The sequence below is a fragment of the Delphinapterus leucas genome, chromosome 16 (genome assembly GCF_059928025.1).
Source record: "Delphinapterus leucas isolate spDelLeu-1000000601 "Yukka" chromosome 16, BTC_Dleu_Yukka2, whole genome shotgun sequence".
NCBI lineage: Eukaryota > Metazoa > Chordata > Mammalia > Artiodactyla > Monodontidae > Delphinapterus > Delphinapterus leucas.
In genome coordinates, this window is record NC_143144.1 from 60,765,427 (window position 1) to 60,791,088 (window position 25,662).

The window sequence follows — 25,662 nt, forward strand, 5'->3', positions numbered from 1 at the left end:
ATCAATTTTTTTCCTATTCTACTTTGGAGCACTCCCCCTCCAGCTCCAGGTTTCCCCAACACCATCTAATTGTCATCTGGCAATAAGAAATCACTGCCAGTAATCAGGACCATCACCTTGCACGGGAGGTCCCAATGGTAAATCTTGTCAAAGCTTCAAAGTATTAATGCTGCTTCTTGCTCTAGCTAAGCAGCTACCTGCCACCTCCTGCTTCCTAAGCCCCCAAAGTAGCATGCCTTACCTTTGGTGTCCTGCATGACAATCGAGCTATACTTTAAGAAGGTTATCAGTAGATTACTGGTCTGTACATCTGCATCCAGTGGGAGTTCCACAGAACTTATAACTGGAATAAAACAGATGAAATGCATTTAGCCTGTAACATATTCCATCTAACACTTCTACCTATACAGACAGCCAACTTGCCAGCAGGCAAGGAAATCACGAAATAATCTTTTTACACAACAGAGGAAAGACCAAGTGCTTATCATAAAACCTTTATCTAGTCTTCCTAGGCCTCTACAGCCCTTCCTACCCCCAAGATTAAGCCCAATGCCCTTCTCTCCTACCTAAGAATGTCAGTCTCCAGAACAGTGCTTTTCTCCCAACATCCTAAGAAGGGTATTTTTTTTTTTTTTTTTTTTGCAGTACGTGGGCCTCTCACTGTTGTGGCCTCTCCCGTTGCGGAGCACAGGCTCCGGACGCGCAGGCTCAGCGGCCATGGCTCACGGGCTCACGGGCCCAGCCGCTCCGCGGCATGTGGGATCTTCCCAGATCAGGACACAAACCCGTGTCCCCTGCATCGACAGGCAGACTCTTAACCACTGTGCCACCAGGAAAGCCCTAAGAAGGGTATTTTGATTCCACTTTCTAGCCCCAAGTAATCCAAAAGGGTTCAAGGCCCTTCTTAAAAGCAATTTAATTTGTACCTAAGTGAAAGAGCTGTACTGAATATAAATGAGCCTTGCTTTGATGAGTCTACCGCTTAAAATAAATGACAATTCATTCCTAATATGGAGAAATGTTGCTCAATTTTGAGAATAAGGTTTGAGGCTGGAAATACCCAAGATGGAAAGGAAAAAAAGTTAAGGCAGAACTACATTCAAATACTTTTTTTTTTTTTTTTTTCAGTACGTGGGCCTCTCACTGTTGTGGCCTCTCCCATTGCGAAGCACAGGCTCCAGATGCGCAGGCTCAGCGGCCATGGCTCACGGACCCAGCCGCTTCGCGGCATGTGGAATATTCCCGGACGGGGGCACGAACCCATGTCCCCTGCATTGGCAGGCGGACTCTCAACCACTGAGCCACCAGGGAAGCCCTCAAATACTATTTTTTAATCCCTTCCCCACCTGAAAGGGAACCTGAGAAGGAATACCAGACTAAAGATAGGTGGACATTACTGATTGGGACAGAGTTTTATATAACTAGCTGCTTGATGTTTCCAAGAGAAACTACCCCTGCTCACATTCTCTGTGTCACAGTCCCAATGAACAGTAAGGGACCAGACTAGGGCTGACAAAGGACAGCCCTAATATAGATTTCCCAAGTTTCTAATACTTTACACGAGACTCAGACATCTTGTTAAGTACTTTTACACTGTCTAAGACATAATATATAAGCAAAAGGAAGCTCATGATAGCCCAGACAAACTGTTATATTTTCACCTGCAAAGACTCAGCTGAGTTTGGGATATTATTCATAATATGTATTCATAACCATAATGAATCCCTCTGGAGTTATTACGATGTATGCAGAGAACATTTATTAACAATGGGAAACATTTGCATATTATGGATCCAAAATACATAGCAAGCACAGCAAAAAACCTTATGAGAGGAAATTAACATGCCTAACCCTTGGCTGTTTTCCCACAGTTCAGCCCCCAAGAACTAATAAAAGACAAATATATTTTTATGTTGAAATACTAAAAGGTCTTAATTCATGTTATGGGTTAATGACCTGAGACTGTCATTTCAATCTACAGCCTATTCTGAAGCTCAGAGCCCGTAATCATTCCTTTGTTCAATACAAAGAGGCACCTAACTGGTTAGTGGGACTTTTTTCCCCACTCAAACACAGTAATAACTAAAAAACTGCCTTATATAATATGTAGAAATATAGAAGTATATGTATTTTTAGTTTACCGGAAAGTCCTCTCATGCCAAGGCTGAGCTGTCAAATGTCAAGTCTGAACTGGAAACAAATGTTACAGCTAAACTGCTGGCTTTTAAAAAATAATGGCTCCAAAAAAAAAAAAAAAAGGCTCCAGTGACATACCTTTAAATATAACTAGGCTACTGAGCACCAGTTATATTAAAAACCAATGAAAAACCAAAACTTGAAAACAGGATTATAATACTTAGACTCGAACAGAAAGGAAATGAGTTAGGAGAGAAGAAAAAGAACAAAATAGAAGAGAGAGAATAAAATCCCTCACAAATTAAAATCTCCTTCCTAAGGGAGAGTTTATTCCTTGATCTTTGGCTTCATAATTCTTCCCAGCAGCCTTTGTCAAGGGAGACAGTCACTTGAAAGTGGGCTGACTCCAATCTTCCCACTAGAAAAAATAAAAGCTCACTGGTTGTAGGTAAGTAAGCACAAATCCTGCCATTGCATAATCAAGTGTGTGGGTGGAAGTGTTCCCAATGAACAGTTTGAAAGGCAGTTCTCTGAAGCATCCAAACCCCAACATTGCATGGAACTCAGATACACACACACACACACACACACACATACACGCACGCACGCACGCACCTACATACACGCCTTTTGATATCCATGGTAACCAGGCAGGCTTCATCGTTGAAGAGAAAGATCAGTATTTCCGTTGGAATACTTGGTGACCTGAATAAGCACAGACAAGTAGGCAATCCTGCTACATGTTCCTTCTCATTAAGATACAGGTGTGCCCCGCTTTTCGAAAGCTCATTTTTACATAAGCCACTTCGCCTTTACGAAAAACCTACATTAGTATCTGTTTTCGCTAATGGAAAGAATCCAAAGAGAATTTCCACTTTTAAGAAAAAAGGCGGGACTTCCCTGGCGGCACAGTAGTTAAGAATCTGCCTGCCAATGCAGGGGACATGGGTTCAAGCCCTGGTCCGGAAAGATCCCACATGCCGCGGAGCAACTAAGCCCACGAGCCACACCTACTGAAGCCCACGCGCCTAGAACCCGTGCTCCACAACAAGAGAAGCCACCGCAATGAGAAGCCTGCACACCGCAACGAAGAGTAGCCCCCACTCACCGCAACTAGAGAAAGCCCGTGGGCAGCAGCGAAGACCCAACGCAGCCATAAATAAATAAATAAATTTATTTATTTAAAAAAAGAAACAAAGAAAAAAGGCGAAGTGGGGAGGGGCAGAATAGGGTTAGGGAATTAAGAGGTACATACTACTATAGAAACTAAATAAGCTACAAGGATATATCACAGGGATTACAGCCTACATTTTATAATAACTATAAATAGAGTATAATCTTTAAAAATTGTGAACCACTATTTGTATACCTGAAACTTACGTAATATTGTAAATCAACTATACTACAATTTTTTAGTTAATTAATTAATTTTTTTAAAAAAACAGACAAGTGAGGGAATGCCCTGGCAGTCCAGCAGTGAGGACTCTGAGCTTTCACTGCAGAAGGCCCAGGTTCAATCTCTGGTCGGGGAACTGAGATACCACAAGCCGCATGGCCAAAAAAAAAAGAAAAAACAGACAAGTGATAACAAGTATTGGTGAGGATGTGGAAAAAAACGAACCCTTGTGCACTGTTGATCGGTGTAACCACTAAGGACAACTGTATGAAGGTTCCTCAAAAAATTAAAAACAGAACCACCATATGATCCAGCAATCCCACTTCTAGGTATATATACAAAAGAAATGAAAACAGGATATCAAAGAGATATTTTCACTCCCGTGTTCATTACAGCATTATTCACAGTAGCCAAGATATGGAAACAGCTTAAGTGTTCATCTACAGATAAATGGATAAAGAAGATATCATATACATATATATATATATATATATATATATATATAGAAGAAGGAAATTCTGCCATTTGCAGCAACATGGATGGACTGGAGAATATTATTCTTAGTGAAATAAGTCAGAAAGAGAAAGACAAATACTGTACTGCATCACTTACATGTGGAATCTAAAAAAAATTGTCAAACTTATAGAAGCAGAGAGTAGAATAGTGGTTGCTAGGGGCTAGGGGTGGGAAAATATAAAAAGGTTGGTAAAAGGGTACAAAATTTCAGTTGTAAGATTAATAAAATCTGAAGATCTAATGTAAAATATGGGGACTATGTTGATAACACCATGTTGTATTTGAAATCTGCTAAGAGAGTAGAACGTAAATGTTCTCACCTCCTCCAAAAAATAAAAAGATAAATATGTGAGGTAATGAATGTGTTAATTAAATAGATGGGGGGAATTCTCTCACAATGTATATGCATATCAAATCACCTCAATAAAACTGAAAAAAAATTTAAAGAAAGTATACACGTTCCATTTTTTTTTTCCTCACATTTAGACAATGAAAAGTAGAAAAAAAAAATCCTACCACCTACTAACAACTAGAAATGAATGTAACAAGAGACAAGAGTTGGGGGCGGGGGGGAGAAAGAAAGAAAAAAGGCAAAAAATGAAAATCGTGTTCAGCGTTTGTTTTAGAGCAAGTTGTAACAGAGGCAGCGAGCATCCCAGGCAGTTGAGAGTGGCACCACCAAATTCCTTCCCCAGGAGCTACACGCAGCATCTAAGTATCAAGCCGCCACAGCTTTAAACTGTGAGCACCTGTGCTTTTTCTAGATTTCCTTTGTAAACCTGTTAGCAAGATGTGTCCTCAGGTAACTGCTTCTTTGCTTTACGCCTTTTCGGCTTACAGAAGGTTGCATATGAGAGCTCTACTTTCAGACAGCAGGGGAAACATGTATTTTGGAATTTGACTTTCAATTCTAAACAGATCCAATTTGCTGCCATAGACTTGAATATCAGTGGCACCTCCCAGTCATGCTTTTATACCAATAATGCTTGTACTATCTTGAAATGCTAATGCCACAGGTGTTATATGAAACTTTGAAGGAGAAAAAGCAGATCAAAGACGGTCATGTCATACAGACAGGAGGGAGGGACAAAGAAAGGATCAAAGTTAGATTTCCTGTACTTCTTTACCCAAAATGAGGTCAACATTTGAGGCAAAACATCAAATATTAATGAAGATTATTTTTAGGTTAAGTTATTCCATCAAACACACCCAGCTGACAATAGAACCAATTCAGGCTGACACAAAGTTTATCAGGCAAAATTCATTATTTCTTTTCTGTTACCCTTTTCTTAAGTGCCAGTGGTAAGTGGAGATTTTTTTGTTATTTTTTTAGGGAGGGAAGTCTTAAACACCCAGCAAACTCCCAATTATTATGCACTTGTCATTTTTTAACTGGGTGTACCTGGCAGACACATAACAGTGAGCAAATCCCAGGTCCACTTTCTCATCCATTTATTCAACAAATATTTACTAAGCAGTGACCATGCCGGCACTATGCTGGGCAATTAGTGGTAAACAAAACAGGCATGGTCCCAGCCCTGATCCATGTTGTGGTTTTTAGTCTCAACTCTCACTAACCTTAGGCAAACCTCAAATGATAACAAGAGATGATATTACTATTTTACATTTATTTTAGTGAGATATTCATAAAACATCTCATCTGAGCCTCACAAGTACCCTGACAGTTTGGCAGGACAGACATCACTGACCTCTGAGGTCCCTTTTAAATCTAGCATTCCATGATTCTACAACCATACCCTGAGGAGGACAAGCTGGAGTTATATAGCTTCTTTACAGAAAAAAGCAATTGACTCTCTTTTCCAGACTTTTCTTTGGAGCTTCATGAATCCTAAAGGACCGTTCTTCAGATAATTTCTTAAGCAAAAGAATTAACAATTGTGCTTTTTGTTAAAAAAAAAACAAAAAACAAAAAAAAACCAAAAGAACTATGCTCACCCCTAAAGTTTCAAGATCATATTCGTCAAGAAAACAAAGGAGATGGTGGACTTACCATCAGAGGAGGGCGGCGTGGTCCCCAGCGGTGTGGCTGGGGTTGCTGGAGCAGGGCTGACGGGGGTTGTCACCAAGCCCATTTCTGGATGACTCTGAACGAGAGCACAGATAAGGGTAAGAAAGAGAAAATCCCGTTCTGGGTATCCTCTGCTTATCCTTTCTGGTATTCCTGGCCTCATAATTAGACAGAAAGCTCACTGAGGAGGGACTGCTTCTACATTTAGTTCCTATGAGTACCTGATTACTGTTGATGCTTGCTAAACTCTAATGAGAAGCTCTGCAGGCTAATTTTCTTTAAGCAACTAAGTTCCCATTACATAAGTTTTTCTGCAGAACCATATGAATAAAAAAACTGGGATAGGGGCTTCCCTGGTGGCACAGTGGTTGAGAGTCCGCCTGCTGATGCAAGGGATGCGGGTTGGTGCTCCGGTCTGGAGCCTGTGCTCTGCAACGGGAGAGGCCGCAACAGTGAGAGGCCCATGTAAAAAACAAAACAAAACAAACAAACAAACAAAAAAACACAGAATTATTCCACACACACACAAAAGGGCACTTGCTGTCCTATTTGAACCTATCTGAGAAGGGACTATTCTTATCAGATCAACCTAAAACATATCTACAGACTGTTCTAATGACCACATAGTTGACTAATAAATGCAGGTGAGCCAAGGAGATAACAGGTACTATAAAAAGAGCTATGCAGAGGGCAGCCTTCCCATTTCACAGCAAACAAGAGCGTGTGGGGCTGGGAGGCAGAGACGTGGGCGAGACACCCACTGGGGACCAAAACAGATAACTCCTCTTTCCCTTACCTTCCTTAGCCATCCCTGCCACATCAGCTCTTGAAAATTGGGCTGAGTGGTGGCTACTCCCTTCTCTTCCCCAACAACTTTACCAGATTTTACCCATCTCACTTCTTCCTTTAAAATCAGTTACAGGAGACGCAAGAGGGAAGACATATGGGAACATATGTATATGTATAACTGATTCACTTTGTTATAAAGCAGAAACTAACACACCATTGTAAAGCAATTATACCCCAATAAAGATGTTTAAAAAAAAAAAAAATCAGTTACAGAATTCAAAGAGCAGACAAGGAACACCCTGAGAATAGTGGGTAAAGTCTCATGTTATCAGTCATGAAAAATGATAAGTCCCTCTTAGCCAGACCCTCAAACCAGCACACTGCTTTTTGACCTTATTTTTTTTGTTATATGAAACTCAGTGGATCCCATACACATCTGCCCTTTGAGAAAAAAGCATAAGCAAACTTTCCTGTAAAAGAAACCTTCATACATATTTTAAACAGTCTGGCTTTAAAATAAAAATACTTTATCAATTTTTTAAGACAGCTTTCATGAGCATCACTCAAGTTTTCAACCTATTTAAGTTCCCTTCTGTACCAACTACCGAGGCTATCCCTTAGGCAAGTGATCCAGCACTCAGGATTCTATGACTTTCTGCTTTCAATATTTGTAAACTTTTTTTCTTTTTTTTGGTTAACAGCTAACCTTACGCTGCACAAGATATTTTGTACTCTTCTTCTTTGGACATGGGTAAGATAATAAGGTAAGTGACGTGGCCTATTTTATCTCTGGTTGTAATTCCACAGAGGTTTAGAAAGCAGAAAGCCTGTTATAAAAATCCATATGGGCAGATAATACCAAGGGATTTCCGGTGAGCAAAATGAAGTAATCTCATCTCATTTGTTTAGCTGAATCAGTAAACTGGTCAAGACCATTAACTTTGCATGTTATCAGATCCATTTCAGCACCAGATGGAAAGATACATATTTGAGGAGAGCATGAAGCAAAGGCAACTGAGGCAACCCTTTATAACTACCACTCACCAATGCAAAGTAGGGTTTACACGACACAGCCGCGTATGAAATTCAGGGAGAAAAAGAATTGAAGTTTTTAACATAACCAACCTGGGCTAACACTGTGATAAAGTTCCGATTTAAATGAACAGCTTCGTAAAGTGCCAGAAGGATGGCCTCGTTGGTTCTAAAGAAAAAGAGAACAAATTGGAGAGTCTCTTATAATGAAGAAGTTAAAAGAGTATAACGCTCAAGATAAGATTTCACTCCAGCTCCTCACTATAAATCCCTCTGAGTTTCTAATGCTGCCTTTATTTCCTTTTGGGGCTTATGTAAAGGGTATACAGTCAGAGCTTTAACTTTAATTCCTTAGAACTAGTTCTTATCTACTTCATTCACTATTTCCCCCTCTTGCTCTTCCACCCCAATCCAGTTAAGTCTTTAACTGGCTCAGACACCAAGCCCTCTTTCATTTCATTCCAGAGACAGCTGGGAACCGTTTTTCAGCTTCTTGGGGCTCAATACATGTGACTGAAGCAGAGTTTTCTAAGGTTCCATTATTGTTTAAAACTCAAGAAACAGTTGATAAATCACCAAAAAAGCTTGAATCTATAAAAGATTAGCAGAGGTAACGCTTCACGCTTTCATATCCAGTGAGAGCCCACACTAATGTTCAAGTTACCACACAAGAACGTCAGCCACTTACTGCACTGAGATTTTCTCATGGGCATCTGCTATGAACATGCTGCCCACCTGTGGAAGAAAAGGGAAATTGCAGAGTTATAGCAGGGAAACGTGAGAGGTGCTCTGTGCCTACAAAGCCTTTAATCAGTCAAAAAACAAGCTGCTTGGAACCCTGGCCCACCAGTCACACACAACAAAACCAGCTCACTTTGAAGATCTTAAAATAATCATAAGTAATAAATGAAACAATGAGAGCTCCCCTAACTTGTCTTTACTTAAAGGGACTTTAAAAAGCAAAAAAACAATCCCAGTACTTTTGTCCAGCTCTCCTTTTTAATGCATAAGTTAATGCATAACCACTGACAACAAGTAAACGGCAACCTAAACATCCTCATCACTTTGCATCTGCCCTTGAATTTGCTTATTTGAAGTCAGGAACTAACTCACAAAGAACAAGGAAAGCAGGCTGTTCATCCAACACAGAGCCATCTTTGGGGGAATATCCGGGTTTCAGACCAGAACTGTCTAAATGAAACCTACTGTCCATCTTTTACATCATAAAACCTTTTGTCTGTGTCCTAGCTAGGGCAGTTGAATAAGTAAATGGAGTAGACTGCCTCCAATATGTGTGATATCAGAGGCACTGAGATAGATGCCCATCCATCTAAGAATACCTTTTCCACCTACTTATTGATGCCCAAAACCATGCAGCAGGAGCTTCATTTATTTGGTAGAAAACCTTTTCTTCTTGGCTAGAAGGCAAAGGTCCCTGGTAGCAATATAATTATATCTAATTCATCTAATCAAACACCAATACAGCACTCACACTGCTCTGACATCTGAGGGATTATCCATTTGTGCTTCAGAGTTAAAGAGTTTATCAAGTCCTTTCCTTGACAGTAGGCTCTGAGAATGAAGAAGGCATAGATATTGTGGGGGAAAAGTTGCCTTTTGGGGGACAAGATGGGGGGACTGCTGTTTCTTGCAATGAACTCAAAATCTGTCTTGCTCTAGGGCTGATTACTTGAATACTAATGCCCAAGAAGACAGACTTTCTGAATCTAAGTTCCAAGACTCCTAGATTTATATCTTAAAAATCAGTCCCAGATTATCTGGCCTAAAATGCCTATCGTGCTAAGGTTGAGATACCTTGCTCAGGAGTCTTGCAAACTGAACCAATAACTTTCCTAAACTATGGACCTCTCAGCCCAGACCTTAAGCCTTTAGATGAGTGGCTCAGATCACTGCACCAATCCCTCGAATCCAGGACCAACTACAAGAGATGAAGGGGCCACTGCAGACAGCCAAGGATCACTCAGGGTTGGACTTGGATCTAAATCCTCCTATTGTGTGTTCCATAGCATTAGTCCTCAAACAGAGCCAACTCTTTAGGAAGCAAAAGTCTGGCTTAATATGAACGCTTTTTTTGTTTTTGTTGTCTTTAAAAAATTGAATTGATTAATTGGAAAAAAAAAAAATTCTAACCCTGGTGGTCCAGTGATTAAGACTCCATGCTCCCAATGCAGGGGGCCCGGGTTCAATCCCTGGTCAGGAAACTAGAGCCTGAATGCCACAACTAAGACCCAGGGCAGCCAAATAAATAAATATTAGGGAAAAAAATAAAAATAAACTTCTGGGGCTTCCCTGGTGGCGCAGTGGTTGAGAGTCCGCCTGCCGATGCAGGGGACACGGGCTCGTGCCCCGGTCCGGGAAGATCCCACATGCTGCGGAGCGGCTGGCCCGTGAGCCATGGCCGCTAAGCCTGCGCATCCGGAGCCTGTGCTCCACAACAGGAGAGGCCACAACAGTGAGAGGCCCGCGTGCCGCAAAAAATAAGATAAAATAAACTTCTGAGTCTAAATTTGTCTACCCCTGCAGATCTCATATATTTCTGAGCAGGAGAGAAAAAACAAGTAGGACTTACCATATTTGTTAAAGCAGAGAAAAAACCGCCTTGGTGTTCTTCTTCCTTGTCTTTATACTGCCTGAACAAAAATAACTAAATTCAACTTTAGTATTATTTATCACGTGTCTTTGTCCTTGGCATACCAAGTGGTAATCAGAGCAGCTCACTCGCAGAATTCACTGACTCCAAAAAACAAAAGCGTTATGACAACCCAGCCACTGCAGTTTCCCCTGCAAGCTAAGAGGCACCCATCTGCTCTTGAGGTAGCGTGTACCAAAATGCCCAGCTACTTCGGGAGAGTCTTAGAAAGCAAGCTGCAAAAGTGTGAAACTGCTCTAACATATGGCTGATCCAGTTATTTCCCAAACAGACTATTACTTGAAAAGTGTGACAGTAAAATTAAGGCTGTAACAGTGAAAATCTTGTTTGTTTTTGAAGGAAAAGGAGGGAAATCTGTGAGCTAAACTATTTGTGGAGATGGGACAGATTTGAAATCCCAATACCCAATCGTGTATAAGCAAAGTCTGGAAAGGAGTAAGAAAGATCCTGCCTGGTCCTTGCCAGGATTAGATACACTTCTGGTTTCCATTCACTGAATACCAAATCCTTCCCCATCCCCAGCAAGAGGGAAAGCAAGCATCAATGAAAAGAGCCCGCAGAACAGACAGGGACTCTAGGAAGCTGCAGTTGATTACTGATGAAAAAGAAGTATCTGTCAAACTAGAACTAATTCAGTGCTTTCTTTCCTTTTTTTTTAAGCATACAAAAAGCAGTGTTTCACAACCTTTTTTACATAGAAAATGGTATTTATATGATACATTGGGCTAAATGGAAGAGCCTGCTTATGGCTGGAAAACTAGTTAAAATGCTCTGCAATAAAATACCAAAGGTTGCATAAGAATGTTTGAATGTAAGAGTTGCTTAAACAAAAGATGGACACTAACATGGTGGCTACTTCTCCCCAGTGTTAAAAACAACTGCTGCTAAAGCCATCAAGCCCAGCTAGAACAAATGCATCTGCCAGCAGCTGTACCTCTAAATACTCTTCTAGGATAGGTAAGAGACGTTCACCCAAGAACTCTTAACAAACCTGTTTCCTACTCAACCAATTCAAACGAAAATTAGACCCTTCCCTTCTGGAAAGGTGGACTTACCTGTTATACTCAGATAAAGCTTGAGCAATCACAAGCCCCATTCCCTAGAGAGAAAAAAAGATAGCACAGGTGAAATAAGGGGCTGTTGGTGATACTATGACTAGACCACAGAAAACACTAATTACAGCGCCATGGTCCAAGCCCAAGAAGTTCTACCTGAAAGTAGGCAACAAGGACAGAAATTCGGAGAGACATTGTCAAAGGATCAAAAGGAACTTCTTTGGAAAGATTTTTCTGATCTAATTATCTTACTTAAGGGTTCCAGATACAATTAAAATAGAGTAACAAGGGATGAAACAGACCAGCTCAGACCACTGACAATTTCACTGGGATCATTTTCACCTCAAAAGAAGAGTGCGTTAGAATCTTCAAACAAAAAGCTCTCGAATGTCTCTAAAACAACCCATAATAAAAGTGACGAGTCCCACATTAAATGAAGGTGCAGGGACTTCCGTGGTGGCGCAGTGGTTAAGAATCCGCCTGCCAATGTGGGCGACATGGGTTCGAGCCCTGGTCCAAGAAGATCCCACATGTCGCAGAGCAACTAAGCCCATGCGCCACAACTACTGAGCCTGTGCTCTAGAGCCCATGAGCCCCAACTACTGAAGCCCGCAGCACATCTAGAGCCCATGCTCCGCAACAAGACAAGCCACCACAATGAGAAGCCTGCACACCGCAACGAAGAGTAGCCCCAGCTCGCCACAGTTAGAGAAAGGCCGGGCGCAGCAACGAAGACCCAACACAGCCAAAAGTAAAATTAATTAATTAATTTTTTTAAAGAAATGAAGAACCTGTCATCGCTTCCCCAACAGTGATTAAAAAAAAAAAAAAGAATCCGTCTGCCAATGCAGGGGACACGGGTTCGAGCCCTGGTCCCGGAAGATCCCACATGCCGCGGAGCAACTAAGCCCGTGCGCCACAACTACTGAGCCTGTGTTCTGGAGCCCGCAAGCCACAACTACTGAGCCTGCATGCCACAACTACTGAAGCCTGCACGCCTAGAGCCCGTGCTCCACAACAAGAGAAACCACCGCAATGAGAAGCCTGCGCACCACAACGAAGAGCAGCCCCCGCTCACGGCAACTAGAGAAGGCCCGTGCGCAGCAACGAAGACCCAATGCAGCCTACAATAAATAAATAAATAAATTTATTTTTAAAAACAAAGACAAGCTACTCTCAGGCCACAGGAAAACAGGAATGTAATGGGAAGAAGCATCCAATAAATATTAATTTATCAACTTTCCCCCTAGAAACTGCTAAGCGTATCACAAAGATCAATTAAGGCCACAAGGATGAATCATGTGTGCTTTTTTTTCAGAAGAGAAATTAGAAGAATGAAGAGGGCAAGATGGAAAGAGAATAAAGCCAGACACCTGGTCATCTTCTTCCTCCCTATATTCAGAGATCAGATGTTATTTCCCAAACCTCCATGGATATAAGTAGCAGATATATATCATCCTCCATGTTTCAGCTTCACCAAGGCAGGCTATAAATATAATCTGGATGGTTCTACAAGAAGAAATCTCACAACATTGAGTCATCTAAGCCTTCTTTTTTTTTTTAATTTCAGCTTTATTGAGGTATAATTGACACACAAAATTGTAAGATATTTAAAGTGTACATCATGGTGATTTGATATACCATCTAAATCTTATTCTTGGAAATGTAACTTCTTGACTCTGTAGGATAATCAACCTCAGCACACTACAACATGAAATATAACTGACCATTTCATCATGATTAGCAAGCAAATATCCCCTCACACCTTCCTTCCATGATGAGAAAATAAAAAACAGTAAGACAGTAGCACTGATGCTCTAAAAAGAAATACCTATTCCCTCTTTATAGCCAGATGAAATTAACACAATAGCTCTCTACTCTCTGTTCTAAATATCTACTAAAAGTAAGGCCACCAAAGGCAAGTAATTAAAACAATACACAAGGATCCAGATACTCACATTGAGCGTGGCTTCATCATCCACAATAGACAGCTTCACAATATAAGGATTCACAGACTATTAAACAAGAGAAGAGACTCCAGGTGAGTGTGACCTAGTTAAGAACCCATTAGCTATTTAACAAAGTGTTCACAAAAATGCTTCCATAAGGTGCTCTCTCTAGAGTGATGCTCCTAATACCTATGCCCAACTATCTTGCCAGGTGACTTCCTCCATTTCCAGTAAATCTCTCAGTGTGCATGGGCATTCACCAAGCATGCACAGATACACACACACACACACACACACACACACTTCTATTCTACCCACATTTTCCTCTAGACTGAATCAGCTCAGGCCTATGTCTGCCACTTCTCCCATCTTTCCCTCTTATTTGTTTCTAAGAAGTAAGTGAACGCTCCGCAACACTCACTTTGTCCTATCCTGCCAATAATTTACTGAGTCTATAGGGACAGCTGTCTTTTGGGGTGCATAAAAGCTCCCTTGCCATAAGGTACAAATTTATAAGTTGCTAACTTACACTCATCCCAAAGGCTCCCTAACCATTCCACAAACTATATCCAAGGACTGATTCACCCACCCGTAAAACAAAGCCACCTTGGGGGTGGAAAGTGGCAGCTGCTTAACAGCCAGAGAGGCCATTTATAGATCCAATACCCAAGTAACACTGCAGGGGAACTGAAAAAAAAGATGTAATTACCCAAACTACAATCTGGTCAGGACGCTGGGATTTAATGATTGTCCCATCACTTAAAATATTGGAAGATTTCTTGAGTTTTTCCAGATTCAATCTCAGCTGGGCAGCATATGGAAATATATATATATTTAAACTCATTAAGCAACTGGGCCATCTCCTACCAGTGGGATGAGAACCAATGACGTGCTCACCTTGAAAACAACCCCTGCGTAGTATGTGAGGAAAGACCTACTACAGATCAGGCACCAATTCTAACCCACGGGAAGCTAGAAACAATAGTTCTCAGATTGGCAGTTTTTACAGCAACCAAGAAAACATTACTGAGAAGCCTGGAAACCCAACTGAAAGGTTAACCCCCGCCCCCCCAGCCCCACAGACTTTATGAATCAAGTTTCTGAGGGCATCTTTCGAATGCTAACTGGGAATAGAGAAGGAGAAGCTTTGTTTTTTTAACAGCCCAAATGTTTACAAGGTTTTCTACAATACAATTCAAGGAGGTAAAACTCACTCCATTCGTTACTTGATCTGACAGAGGAAGGCTCTCAATACTTCTTCCTATAACTAACAGTCAAATCCTGCTGACGCTACAGACTTCAGACAACATCCAAAGCAAGTGGATCCTTGGAACTGAAAATCAGCAGTAAGCTGACCCTGAGATGCCATCAAATGAAAACAACAGTAGAAAGAATAGGCCACTGTCTCTTGGCACAATTTTTGAAAAGTCCTAGTTATCACCTTCCCAAAAGTAGACTGTCTTAAGTAATAATAAGGACCATCTGATTACCAAGAACAGCCTATGCATTAGCAACAGTTGAGGAAAAGGCAAGGTGGCTAAAATCAAGGATTTGAGTTCTAGATCCTCGACTTATTGTGACAAGTTAGGCACGTTAATAAACCTAAGCTCCATTTTCTCATCTGTAAAATGGGGAAAAATGTTTTCTTCCTTGGGGTTGCTATGAGACTTAAATCAAGTAAAATCCTTAGCACAGTATCTGGCATATGATAAGGGCTCGATTATTGGTAGCTATTTTTTTTTCCTTTGACATTTTTATCACAGTCAAAGGAAGATCTGTAGGGAAAAAAGAGAGAGAGAAAGAAAAAGAGAAGGAACAACTTACAACCGGACATAATAAACAATTTTGTAATTTCTGGGAAACATCATGTTCAGGGCAGCAGTTGGGGACTGAGTCACTTCATCTCAGAAGACCTGGCCAACCCAGAAGGCCAAGATCTTAATGCTGTGAAAATTTCTATTCTGTCAAACACTGATTTTCCTTAACACTATATACCTGTTGTGGTCATGTTTTAAAACTCAAGGCAATCTACTTTTCATCAGCAAGACAGGATTACACACTCAGTCAGCCTTCACAGAATCACTCTAATAGGGTCCAGCCTTTACTTGATCTAAACCACACTTAACAAATTTCATTGCTCTTCCCTAGACCTTTTTTTTTTTTTGGCCTCCTCTATCTCTTGAGATGAAATTACTAAAATGGAATCCATTATTTGAAGTGAGCAAGAACTACTTCCATTCCTTAAGTCCAACACCTAATCTCTCTTCTCTGTGTTTAGCTGGACACCAAGCCTCTCTGGTGCTCTCTGCACCTTTCTGGAAAGGTTACAACTTACCCCACTGGTCATGGGATCGATTGTGGTGGTAATTAGAATGTTGTTCCCCCTAGCACACCCTCTTGTATTTTGCATAAAACTTCACCAGCTCTTGGTTTTGCTATGTTCATCTGAAATTCCTCATGCTCCTATCAAAAACCTTCCTGCTCCATGGTCACCAGGTTTCCTTAATGGTTTCTGGTGATTGACTTATATCAAAAGCTGCAAAGCCCAGATAAATTATGCCTACCAGCTTGCCCTCGCCTACTGTATTAATTCTTCTGGGGTTTCTGACAGACTAGAGATGCATACCCCACTCAAGAAATATGATTTTCTCCAGTTCCTTGGCCATGTCCAATTTTTCAGGCTGACATTTCAGAAAGTCTTACTGGGCTGAACCAGGGCTCAGTTCACATTTAGAGAAGCCAAGCCATTGCCTCAGAGTGGCCTACATCCAGCAGAATGTTCCAAAAATATTCATTACTGATGATGGCTCTTTCTTTTCACACATAACTCGCTTTAACTACCTTCAGCATTTTTCCTCAGCTATTTTTCCTGCTGTTGTAATAAGGCCCCAGAGGCTATTACACATGACAGAGATCAAAATGGCTACCACGCCTGCCCTTCCAGATCACCAGCAAAACAGGTGTTGGTGATAAATTACTTATTTATTAGTAGCTCTGTACACCATCTGTCAGTTCCTCCAAGACAATGAAAGCAATCAACTCCTGGGATTTATAACACGTTAACATTGCTCCACATATTCCAGTCCCTCTTTAAGTATTCCTTTCTCACAGCCAGCCTTTCTTTCATATCCCTATTTATAAGAATAAGCTCCATATTTTATGTTACCCCATCACTTTTGACCTGGCTAGTAATCATATCAAAAATCACTAAGTGAAGATCCAGAAGCTCAAAAATGAAAACATTCCCTCCAGCTGGCCCATTTCTCATAGTATTGCTACTTATTAAATGAAGAAGGTCAAGTTGCCTCAATGCAGCTCCTGACTTCTGGGTTCAGTGAAGTACTCCTAGTGTCCAGGACCCAGTGCCAAGTGCTCCCTATTCCTACAAAGCAATCCCCAGTGAGGTCCCTGGTCTTCCCTAAGTGGACCCCTTCTTTTTCTGTGTATTCTACCTTTTGAGGGGAATCAAGTAGATGCTCCAATCCAAGTATAAGTCTCTGAGTTCACCTCTTTATCTTAAAACCTATAAATCTATCCCTGACTAATTCAGAGGCAAAAAGAACTCCAGAATTAATATGGATAAGGCTCTGTCTTCAACTCCCATCAAAATCAGAAAGAGCCTCCAAACCAACAGTTGATATTTATACAAGTGGATTGATTGCATTGCAGAAATCCAATATATAAGTCCAATATTTCAAAATAGATGCATTAGGTCAGTGGTTCCCAATCCTAGCTGATCATCACGTTCAAAAGGAGATATTTAAAAAAAAAGAAAGATATCTAGGTCTCACCCCCTAAGAGATTCTGATTTGGTGTGTAAAGAGTAAGGCCCAGGGACTTCCCTGGCGGTCCAGTGGTTAAGACTCTGTGCTTCCACTGCAGGGGGCATGGGTTCGACCCCTGGTCAGGGACCTAAGATCCCACATGCCACACAGCACAGACAAATAAGTAAATAAATAAATAAAATAAAGAGTAAGGCCCAGAAATATCTTCTTTTTAAAAAGTAACTACTGAGGGACTTCCTTGGTGGCGCAGTGGCTGGCTGCCTGCCTGCCAATGCAGGGGACACGAGTTCGATCCCTAGTCCGGGAAGATCCCACATGCTGCGGAGCAACTAAGCGCACAAGCCACGACTACTGAAGCCCGCGAGCCACAACTACTGAAGCCTGCACACCTAGAGCTCATGCTCCACAGCAAGAGAAGCCACCGCAACAAAGAGTAGCCCCTGCACACTGCAACTAGAAAAGCCTGCACGTCACAATGAAGATCCCATGTGCCGCAACTAAGACATGACGCAGCCAAATAAATAAATAAATATTTTTAAAAAGATAACTAGGTGATTCTAATGATAAGCTGGGTTTGGGAACCATTACATTAAGAGAGATTTACTCACTTTTTTAGAAGTTACACCACAGGATTCCTTTAAACAGCTATATCCTCTACCGCAGGCATCTAACATAGGACTTCTAGAATTGGTTTATCAAAATTAATCTATAAACCATTTGCCAAGAACATGTCTTCTACATTAAGCAAAATCCTCTAGGAGTGGCCACATTTAGGAAGATTGTAGAAAGGTAACAGCTCTCCATTAAGGGACCCACTTACCTCATATTTTCTGTAGTTCACCAGCAAAGCCAAGAGGACTACGGCATCATACCCATGTTCCCTACGACTTGGCGGGTGGGAGAGTATCTGTAACCAGAACCAAAAATGGTGAGAGTGCTTGAGGAGGTGGTTTACCCAAAAAAGAAAGAGGTGACAAGGGAACTGACCTACCTGTAAAATTGCTTCAAATATGCTGTTGATCATTACATACTCCAGGATAGTGTTCTGGCTGATGTTATCTGTCACCTGAATATAATAAAAGGCTATTTAAAGTCTATACTAAGACACTCTGATATCTCATGTATATCTCCTCACCTAGTATCTAAGAGAAACAGAAATGTTAAAACATTCTACTAGATACTTAGCAGATCTTAAAGCACTCCCAAAGCCACCTGAGCCTGAATAGACAAGACACTAGAAGGGTAAGAAATTAGCGAATTAAAACTTCCTAAATCTTTGAACTTCTCATTGTTTCTCTCATACCCTCACAAAAGCATTTGCCTAACAGTTTCTTGGGTTTCATTCCCCAGATGCACAGGAAGAACTTTATGATCCAGAAGTCTTCAAGCAGTGGCAGGGAAAGGAAACCACCTGAAGTAAATGAATAACACCCTACCCTCCTCCCACTAGAAGGTACAGGCCAGCTTCCAGCTATAAAATCAAAGTCAGAACAAATAAAAATATTCAGAATCACAAAAACTGTTTCCAAATGAGACCTGATGAAGGGCAAAATCTAACAATCCAGACTGGTACAGGTTAAAAATGTCAGCAGTTGCTCCAAAGAGCAACTTCTAGGAAGCGAAAGCCCATACAAATAACTTCCTTCTACACAAACACAACAGAGTGATGTAATGGCCCAGTAGAGATTTTTTTTCTCTTTTCCTTTCTAACTTTGGGCTCAAGAATTCAAATTTGCCCCTGCTGTCAATTTACACCCTTGACAAAGAAACATATAGGTAAGTTACTTACAGTCACTAAGCAGAGGAGAAGTTTCAGACATAAGCTCTTCAGACTTTCAGAACCTTCTGCACAAAGCAATGAATCCAAACTCTCCATCAAGTTCTGAGAAAGAGAACCATTAAGTATTAAACCATATCAAAGAACATCTCCACCATGTCTTTGTCAAACTCTGGGTTATGTTATGTAGGGTAATGTAATAAAATAAAATGAAGCAACCATATCATTCCCTTAGGCCTAGGCCTTGCAAGACTAGACATAAAAAAGGAAGACTTCTAACTAAGTCTAGCTATTTTGGGAAAAATGCCTTAGAACAACCGCACAGAAAAATAAAGAATTTACTATTCCAGCAAATGAATGTTTGCAGCCTATCACCCTCATATAAACCTTCAGATTAGAATGAAATTTTTTAAAAGATTAATAACAGTTAAATAATATACAAATTAAAAACAATAAATAATAAACTAAATAAAATTAAATTCTATTAAATAAATTTTAAATAATAAATTAAACAAATGATTAAGTTAAAGGTTAATAATAATGGTTAAACAGCTAGGTATGTTTCATTATTTGATAAGAAAGCATATCACTTGATGCAGGCACACTGAACAAACAACAAAGAGATAACATCACTACTAGCTGTTCACTGGCCATATGCACTATCCAACAAAGCTAGCTCATATCCATCCTGGTCGCTTCTACTAGACAATGTGATTAGAGTTTAACACTTGTACTAACAACCAACTGTTTTATCCAATGTAGTCAAAAGATGAAACCTTTAGATACTACAAGGAAGAAAAAAAGAAATATTTTACATTAAATAAAGGAGGAAAATGAACGGAGAATAAGGAATTAGCAGGACATCCCTGGTGGTTCAGTGGTAAAGAATCCACCTTACAATGCAGGGGACGCTGGTTTGATCCCTGGTCAGGGAACTAATATCCCACGTGCCATGGGCAACTAAGCCTGCACGCCACAACTACTGAGCTCTCGCACCTCAGTGAGAGAGCCCACGTGCCGCAAACTACAGAGCCCACGCGCTCTGGAGCCTGCGCGCCACAACTAGAGAGAGAAAACCCGCAGGCCACAACTAGAGAGAAGCCTGTGCACCGCAATGAAAGATCCCACATGCTTCAATGAAGATCCCGTATGCTGCAACTAAGACCCAACACAGCCAAAAATAAATTAAATAAATAAATAAATAATAAATAAATCTTAAAAAAAAAAGGATTTAGTGTGCTGGAAGGTCAAGTGAAGGTTCAAAATAAGCTACTTCAGGTCAATTCAACAAATATGTAGTAAGAGTCTACTATACGCTAAATATTGTGCTTTCAAAGAAAATAAGAAAAAAATAAGACAATGACCCTTGCTCTCAAAGTGTTTTTAGTCTAACAGGAGAGAAAAACAAATAAACAGTTTAATGGTTACTATGACAGTAATATATATGGAGGAAGGGAATTAGCTCAGAAGTTACCTATTCCAGGACTCCTCAGGGACAGGCTGTATTTTGAAAAATCAGTAGGAATTAATTAAAACTTGAGGAGGAAAGGAATTCTAGACAGGCATTAGCATGATCAAAGACACATGAAGAATGAAATGGCCCTGGACATGCAGTTGGAATACAGGCAGTTTATTATTATAGAAGTATAAAGAGTGAGGCACAGTGATGAGAGATGCGATTTGAGAAATAAATAGAAAGAAGATCATAAAAGTTTTATACAGCTAATGAGGGAGTTTGGTCTTTATCCTTTTAGTGATAGGAAACTAATGAAGGGTTTTAAGCAAGAAAGATTTGAGTGTTAAGTTACATCACTCTGCTGTCAGCGTGGATGACAGATTTAAAGATGGTAAGCCTGGAGAGAGGGAGACAAAAGAAGACTAACCTATCAATTTTCTGAGGATGGTTGCCATGTCTTATTTGCCTCTGTATCCCCGATGTCTGGCACAGAGGAGCATAACAAATGTTTGTCAAAAGAATGAAGGCATCACTGCAATAGTTCAGGGATAATGGGGACTTTGGCAGTAGAGGAAAAAAAGAAAAAAACAGATATGAGAAGTATGAGCTGAGGTAAAATTAGCTGAACATGGTGATAGTCTGGATATGAAAGATGAGGGATAGGAAAGAGTCAAGGGTGACTCTCAGGTCTTTGGCTTGGGGAACTGGGAAGACAGGTATCCCCATTCTGACACAGAATGAATGAGGAAGAACAGAAGTATAGAAAACAATGAGTTCCATTTTGGATATGCCAAACAAGAGGTTTGGATATGCCAAACAAGAGGTTTGGATATGCCAAACAAGTGGGTATATTCAGCAAGTGCTTAAAGAGAACAGGTCTGAGACTCAGGAGGAATTAAGGCTAAAGATAGAGACTTAGTAATCAGCAGTATATAGACAGTAGTGAAAACTGTAAGAATGAAAAAGTTATTAGGGATTTTACTATATATATATATATATATATAGACTGTAAAAGGTTAGAATTAAAAACTAACTCCAGGGCTTCCCTGGTGGCACAATGGTTGAGAATCTGCCTGCTAATGCAAGGGACACGGGTTCGAGCCCTGGTTTGGGAGGATCTCACATGCTGCGGAGCAACTAGGCCTGTGAGCCACAACTACTGAGCCTGCGCATCTGGAGCCTGTGCTCCGCAACAAGAGAGGCCGTGATAGTGAGAGGCCCGTGCACCACGATGAAGACTGGCCCCCGCTTGCCACAACTAGAGAAAGCCCTCGCACAGAAACGAAGACCCAACACAGCAAAAATAAATTAATAAAATTAATAAACTCCTACCCCCAACATCTTTAAAAAAAAAAAAAAAGAACTGACTCCAGGTACTAAATCTTTGTGTATTCCTAATTGCATATTCGTAACGTTTTTATTTTAATAAATTTATTTATTTATTTATTTGTGGCTGCGTTGGGTCTTCATCGCTGCACATGGGCTTTCTCTAGTTGCAGTGAGTGGGGGCTACTCTTCATTGCAGTGCACGGGCTTCTCATTGCAGTGGCTTCTCTTGTTGTGGAGCACAAGCTCTAGGCATGCGGGCTTCAGTAGTTGTGGCTCACGGGCTCTCGAGCGCAGGCTCAGTAGTTGTGGTGCACAGGCTTAGCTGCTCCGCGGCATGTGGGATCTTCCTGGACCAGGGACCGAACCCGTGTCCCCTGCATTGGCAGGCAGATTCTTAACCACTGCACCACCAGGGAAGTCCCACATATTTGTAACTTTCAAAAAATAAACTAATCACTATAAGGATTCTTTGGCATACAGATTTCTTTATTTTAAATGTAGTGAATGAGAGAAGACAGGTTCTTCAAAGTTCATATTATGAACAACATTCGTTCAAGATAGTGACAAATACTGCAAATCAGATATTTGATAAGGGACTTGTATCCAAAATATATAAAGAACTCTTACAACTCAACAATAAAAAGACAAATAATTCAATCTACAAACAGGCAAAGGATTTGAATAGACATTTCATACACACACACACACACACACACACACACACACACATACACATACACACATTGCTGGGGAAAATGTAAAATGGTACTGCCACTTTGGAAAACAGTTTGGAATTTCCTCAAAATGTAAACATAGAATTACCATATGAGGGACTTCCCTGGTGGTGCAGTGGTTCAGAATCCGCCCACCAATGCAGGGGAGACGGGTTCAAGCCCTACTCCAGGAAGATCCCACATGCCGCGGAGCAACTAAGCCCATGTGCCACAACTACTGAGCCTGTGCTCTAGAGCCCAGGAGCCACAACTACTGAGCCAGTGCTCTGGAGCCCGCAAGTCACAACTAGTGAAGCCCGTGTGCCCTACAGCCCACACGCTGCAACTACTGAGCCCATGAGCTGCAACTACTGAGCCCGTGTGCTGCAACTACTGAAGCCTGCATGCCTAGAACCCAAGCTCCACAACAAGAGAAGCCACCACAATGAGAAGCCCGCGCGCCGCATCAGAGTAGCCCCCGCTGGCCGCAACTAGAGAAAGCCAGCGCACAGCAACAAAAACCCAATGCAGCCAAAAATAAATTAAAAAGAATAAAAATTCAATCATCTATGTCTGAGTCCAAATCTTCTAGTGCATCTAACTGTCTGCAGATGATCCATGAACAGCTGTCAGAAGCAGACATCCACAGGCACATCTACAGCTTATGTCTCACCTTCATGCACAGCTCCGCCTTGTCAAAGCCCATCAGCATGTTGATAATGTCAAACCCAGAGGTAGACTTATTTTTTTGATGGACTCCTCGAATGAGTGCACACAAGGTCTGCAGAGATGAGAGAAAGAATTCTTTCTAGAAAGGAAGTCTCAAAATGCAAAGGGCATTGGATCAGTAGCTTCACACTGCAACCTCAGAACCTTCTCCTTACACAGCTGACATTCAACTGCTCTATTCTCTGAGCTCCAAAACACAGTCTGGGTCTTAATATGTGCAAAATCCAGAAATGAAAAGAGGAACAGCAACTGAAACTGTTGTCATCCTCTTTTTTTTATTTTCTGGCCATCCACTTTTTAAAAATTACACTGCAAAGACTGGAAGGTGATATTCAAAAATAAGAAACAGGGGGCTTCCCTGGTGGCGCAGTGGTTGCGAGTCCGCCTGCCGATGCAGGGGACACGGGTTTGTGCCCCGGTCCGGGAAGATCCCACGTGCCGCGGAATGGCTGGGCCCGTGAGCCATGGCCGCTGAGCCTGCATGTCCGGAGCCTGTGCTCCGCAACGGAAGAAGCCACAGCAGTGAGAGGCCCGCATACCGCAAAAAAATAAAAATAAAAATAAAAAACAGTTCTTGAGTTTGAATCATGGGATTGGTGGAGCTTTCCTTTATTTAACATTAGTTTTAGAATTTACATAATAGTTTACCATTTTTAATAACTATAGAGGTCCCTATATGATAACAACCAATCAATTCAAATCTTAAAAATTCATTACAATCCCCATCCACTACTTACTAGCTGTGTGAGCCTGGACAAATTAGTTAACTTTTCAGTGCCTCATTTTTCTCAGCTATAAAATGGGAATGATAATAGCATTAACCTCATAGGGATGTTGTGATGGCTATGTGAATTAATACTGTAAGGCACTTAGAATACTCCCTGGAACTTTGTTAAAGTTCCTGGAATAATGCCTGGAACTTAACTTTGTTACAGCTCAATAAATATCAGGTATTATAATAAATGTACTATATTTTTATGGGTCACCAAGTGGCTTAATGTCAATTTATTTTCACTGGACTAAAATCAGTTTATAATTCATGCCCCCACAGTAAGCCACTATAATTACAGGAAGTACAATTTCCAACTTTCATTTCAACTTTCAATTAATGAGTCACTACAACTGTGATGCTCGAAATGTAGAATTTACTGTCCAAGGGTTAACAAAGCTACAGGATAAACATGGTCCTTCTCTCTGGGGCATCAACTCAAGAGGTAATTTCTACATTTTACAGATGAGAAAACTGGGGCTCACAAAGTGATCTGCCCAACTTGTAAGTTAGAAACTTAAACCCAATCTACCAAAAGTTCCAACAAAATCCTTTATGCTGTCATCAGTTCTTCATATTCTAAGCTTGTCAATCACTACCCTAAATACTCAGCCTAATCTAGGCTACACTGGAGCTACTAGGCTATAAACTCTAGAAATTTTGCCCATCATTCATTCAAAAAAATTTACTTCTAGAATGTTATTTGCCAGGCACTGTTCTACACACTAGGAACAAAGTATTGAATAATACTGTCTTTGCCCTCAAGAAGCCTATAATGTATCCCACCAGCTCAATGCTTAGCACATAACAGTAATTCAAGAAATAATGAATGTAGTTCAAGAATAATGAATATTCCTCACGATCATGCCACTTAGCATTAAGAATAGTGATTCTTAGGGCTTCCCTGGTGGCGCAGTGGTTGAGAGTCCGCCTGCCGATGCAGGGGACACGGGTTCGTGCCCCGGTCCGGGAAGACCCCACATGCTGCGGAGCGGCTAGGCCCATGAGCCATGGCCGCGGAGTCTGTGCGTCCGGAGCCTGCGCTCCGCAACGGGAGAGGCCACAACGGTGAGAGGCCCGCGTACCGCAAAAAAAAAAAAAAAAAGAAGAATGATTCTTAATGTTTTTAGAGTTACAGACCTTTTTGAGAATCTGACAAAAGCCCTCTCTCCAAAAAAAATGTGCATATACACATAACGTACATTTACACATAAAATATTACATGTAACTTCAGGGAGTCAAGGACCTTCTGAAACCTCACGTTAATAAAATACTGTTTATTTAATTAAGAAAGTCTTCTGATTTTTGCTGTAGACTAATCAACCTTGCCAGAGTTTCCTCTCTCTCTCTTCCTGTCCTCAAGTAATAATAAAAATTCTGTCAAACAATCCTCCTTGGCATTAGATCAAATTATACAAATGGACAAGATAACTACTATAGGCGTCAATTTGTTTAACCAGGAAGATGGCTAAACAAACATGGCATAGATGTTTGATTACTTAAAGAAATAAAGAAAAAACAAAGAAAGCAA

General features: G+C 40.9%; 1 protein-coding gene across 8 annotated transcripts in view; it reads right to left on the reverse strand.

Annotated features, from left to right (window-relative positions):
- Positions 1-25,662, reverse strand: part of ARMH3 (armadillo like helical domain containing 3) — a 178,014-nt gene that overhangs the window by 124,434 nt on the left and 27,918 nt on the right. For 4 of the 8 annotated variants that reach the window (XM_089898097.1, XM_089898096.1, XM_089898101.1 and 1 more), the window contains exons 5-16: positions 23,307-23,414; positions 19,148-19,240; positions 18,350-18,424; positions 18,179-18,265; positions 14,283-14,378; positions 13,583-13,639; positions 11,625-11,668; positions 10,489-10,549; positions 8,587-8,633; positions 7,992-8,067; positions 6,060-6,153; positions 242-343 (exon numbers count right to left, since the gene is read on the reverse strand). In XM_089898097.1, coding sequence (XP_089754223.1) covers positions 242-343; positions 6,060-6,153; positions 7,992-8,067; positions 8,587-8,633; positions 10,489-10,549; positions 11,625-11,668; positions 13,583-13,639; positions 14,283-14,378; positions 18,179-18,265; positions 18,350-18,424; positions 19,148-19,240; positions 23,307-23,414 — 940 coding nt within the window. The remainder of the gene's footprint in view (positions 1-241; positions 344-6,059; positions 6,154-7,991; positions 8,068-8,586; positions 8,634-10,488; positions 10,550-11,624; positions 11,669-13,582; positions 13,640-14,282; positions 14,379-18,178; positions 18,266-18,349; positions 18,425-19,147; positions 19,241-23,306; positions 23,415-25,662) is intronic. The other 4 variants (XM_022568962.3, XM_089898098.1, XM_089898099.1 and 1 more) reach the window with 3 other exon arrangements.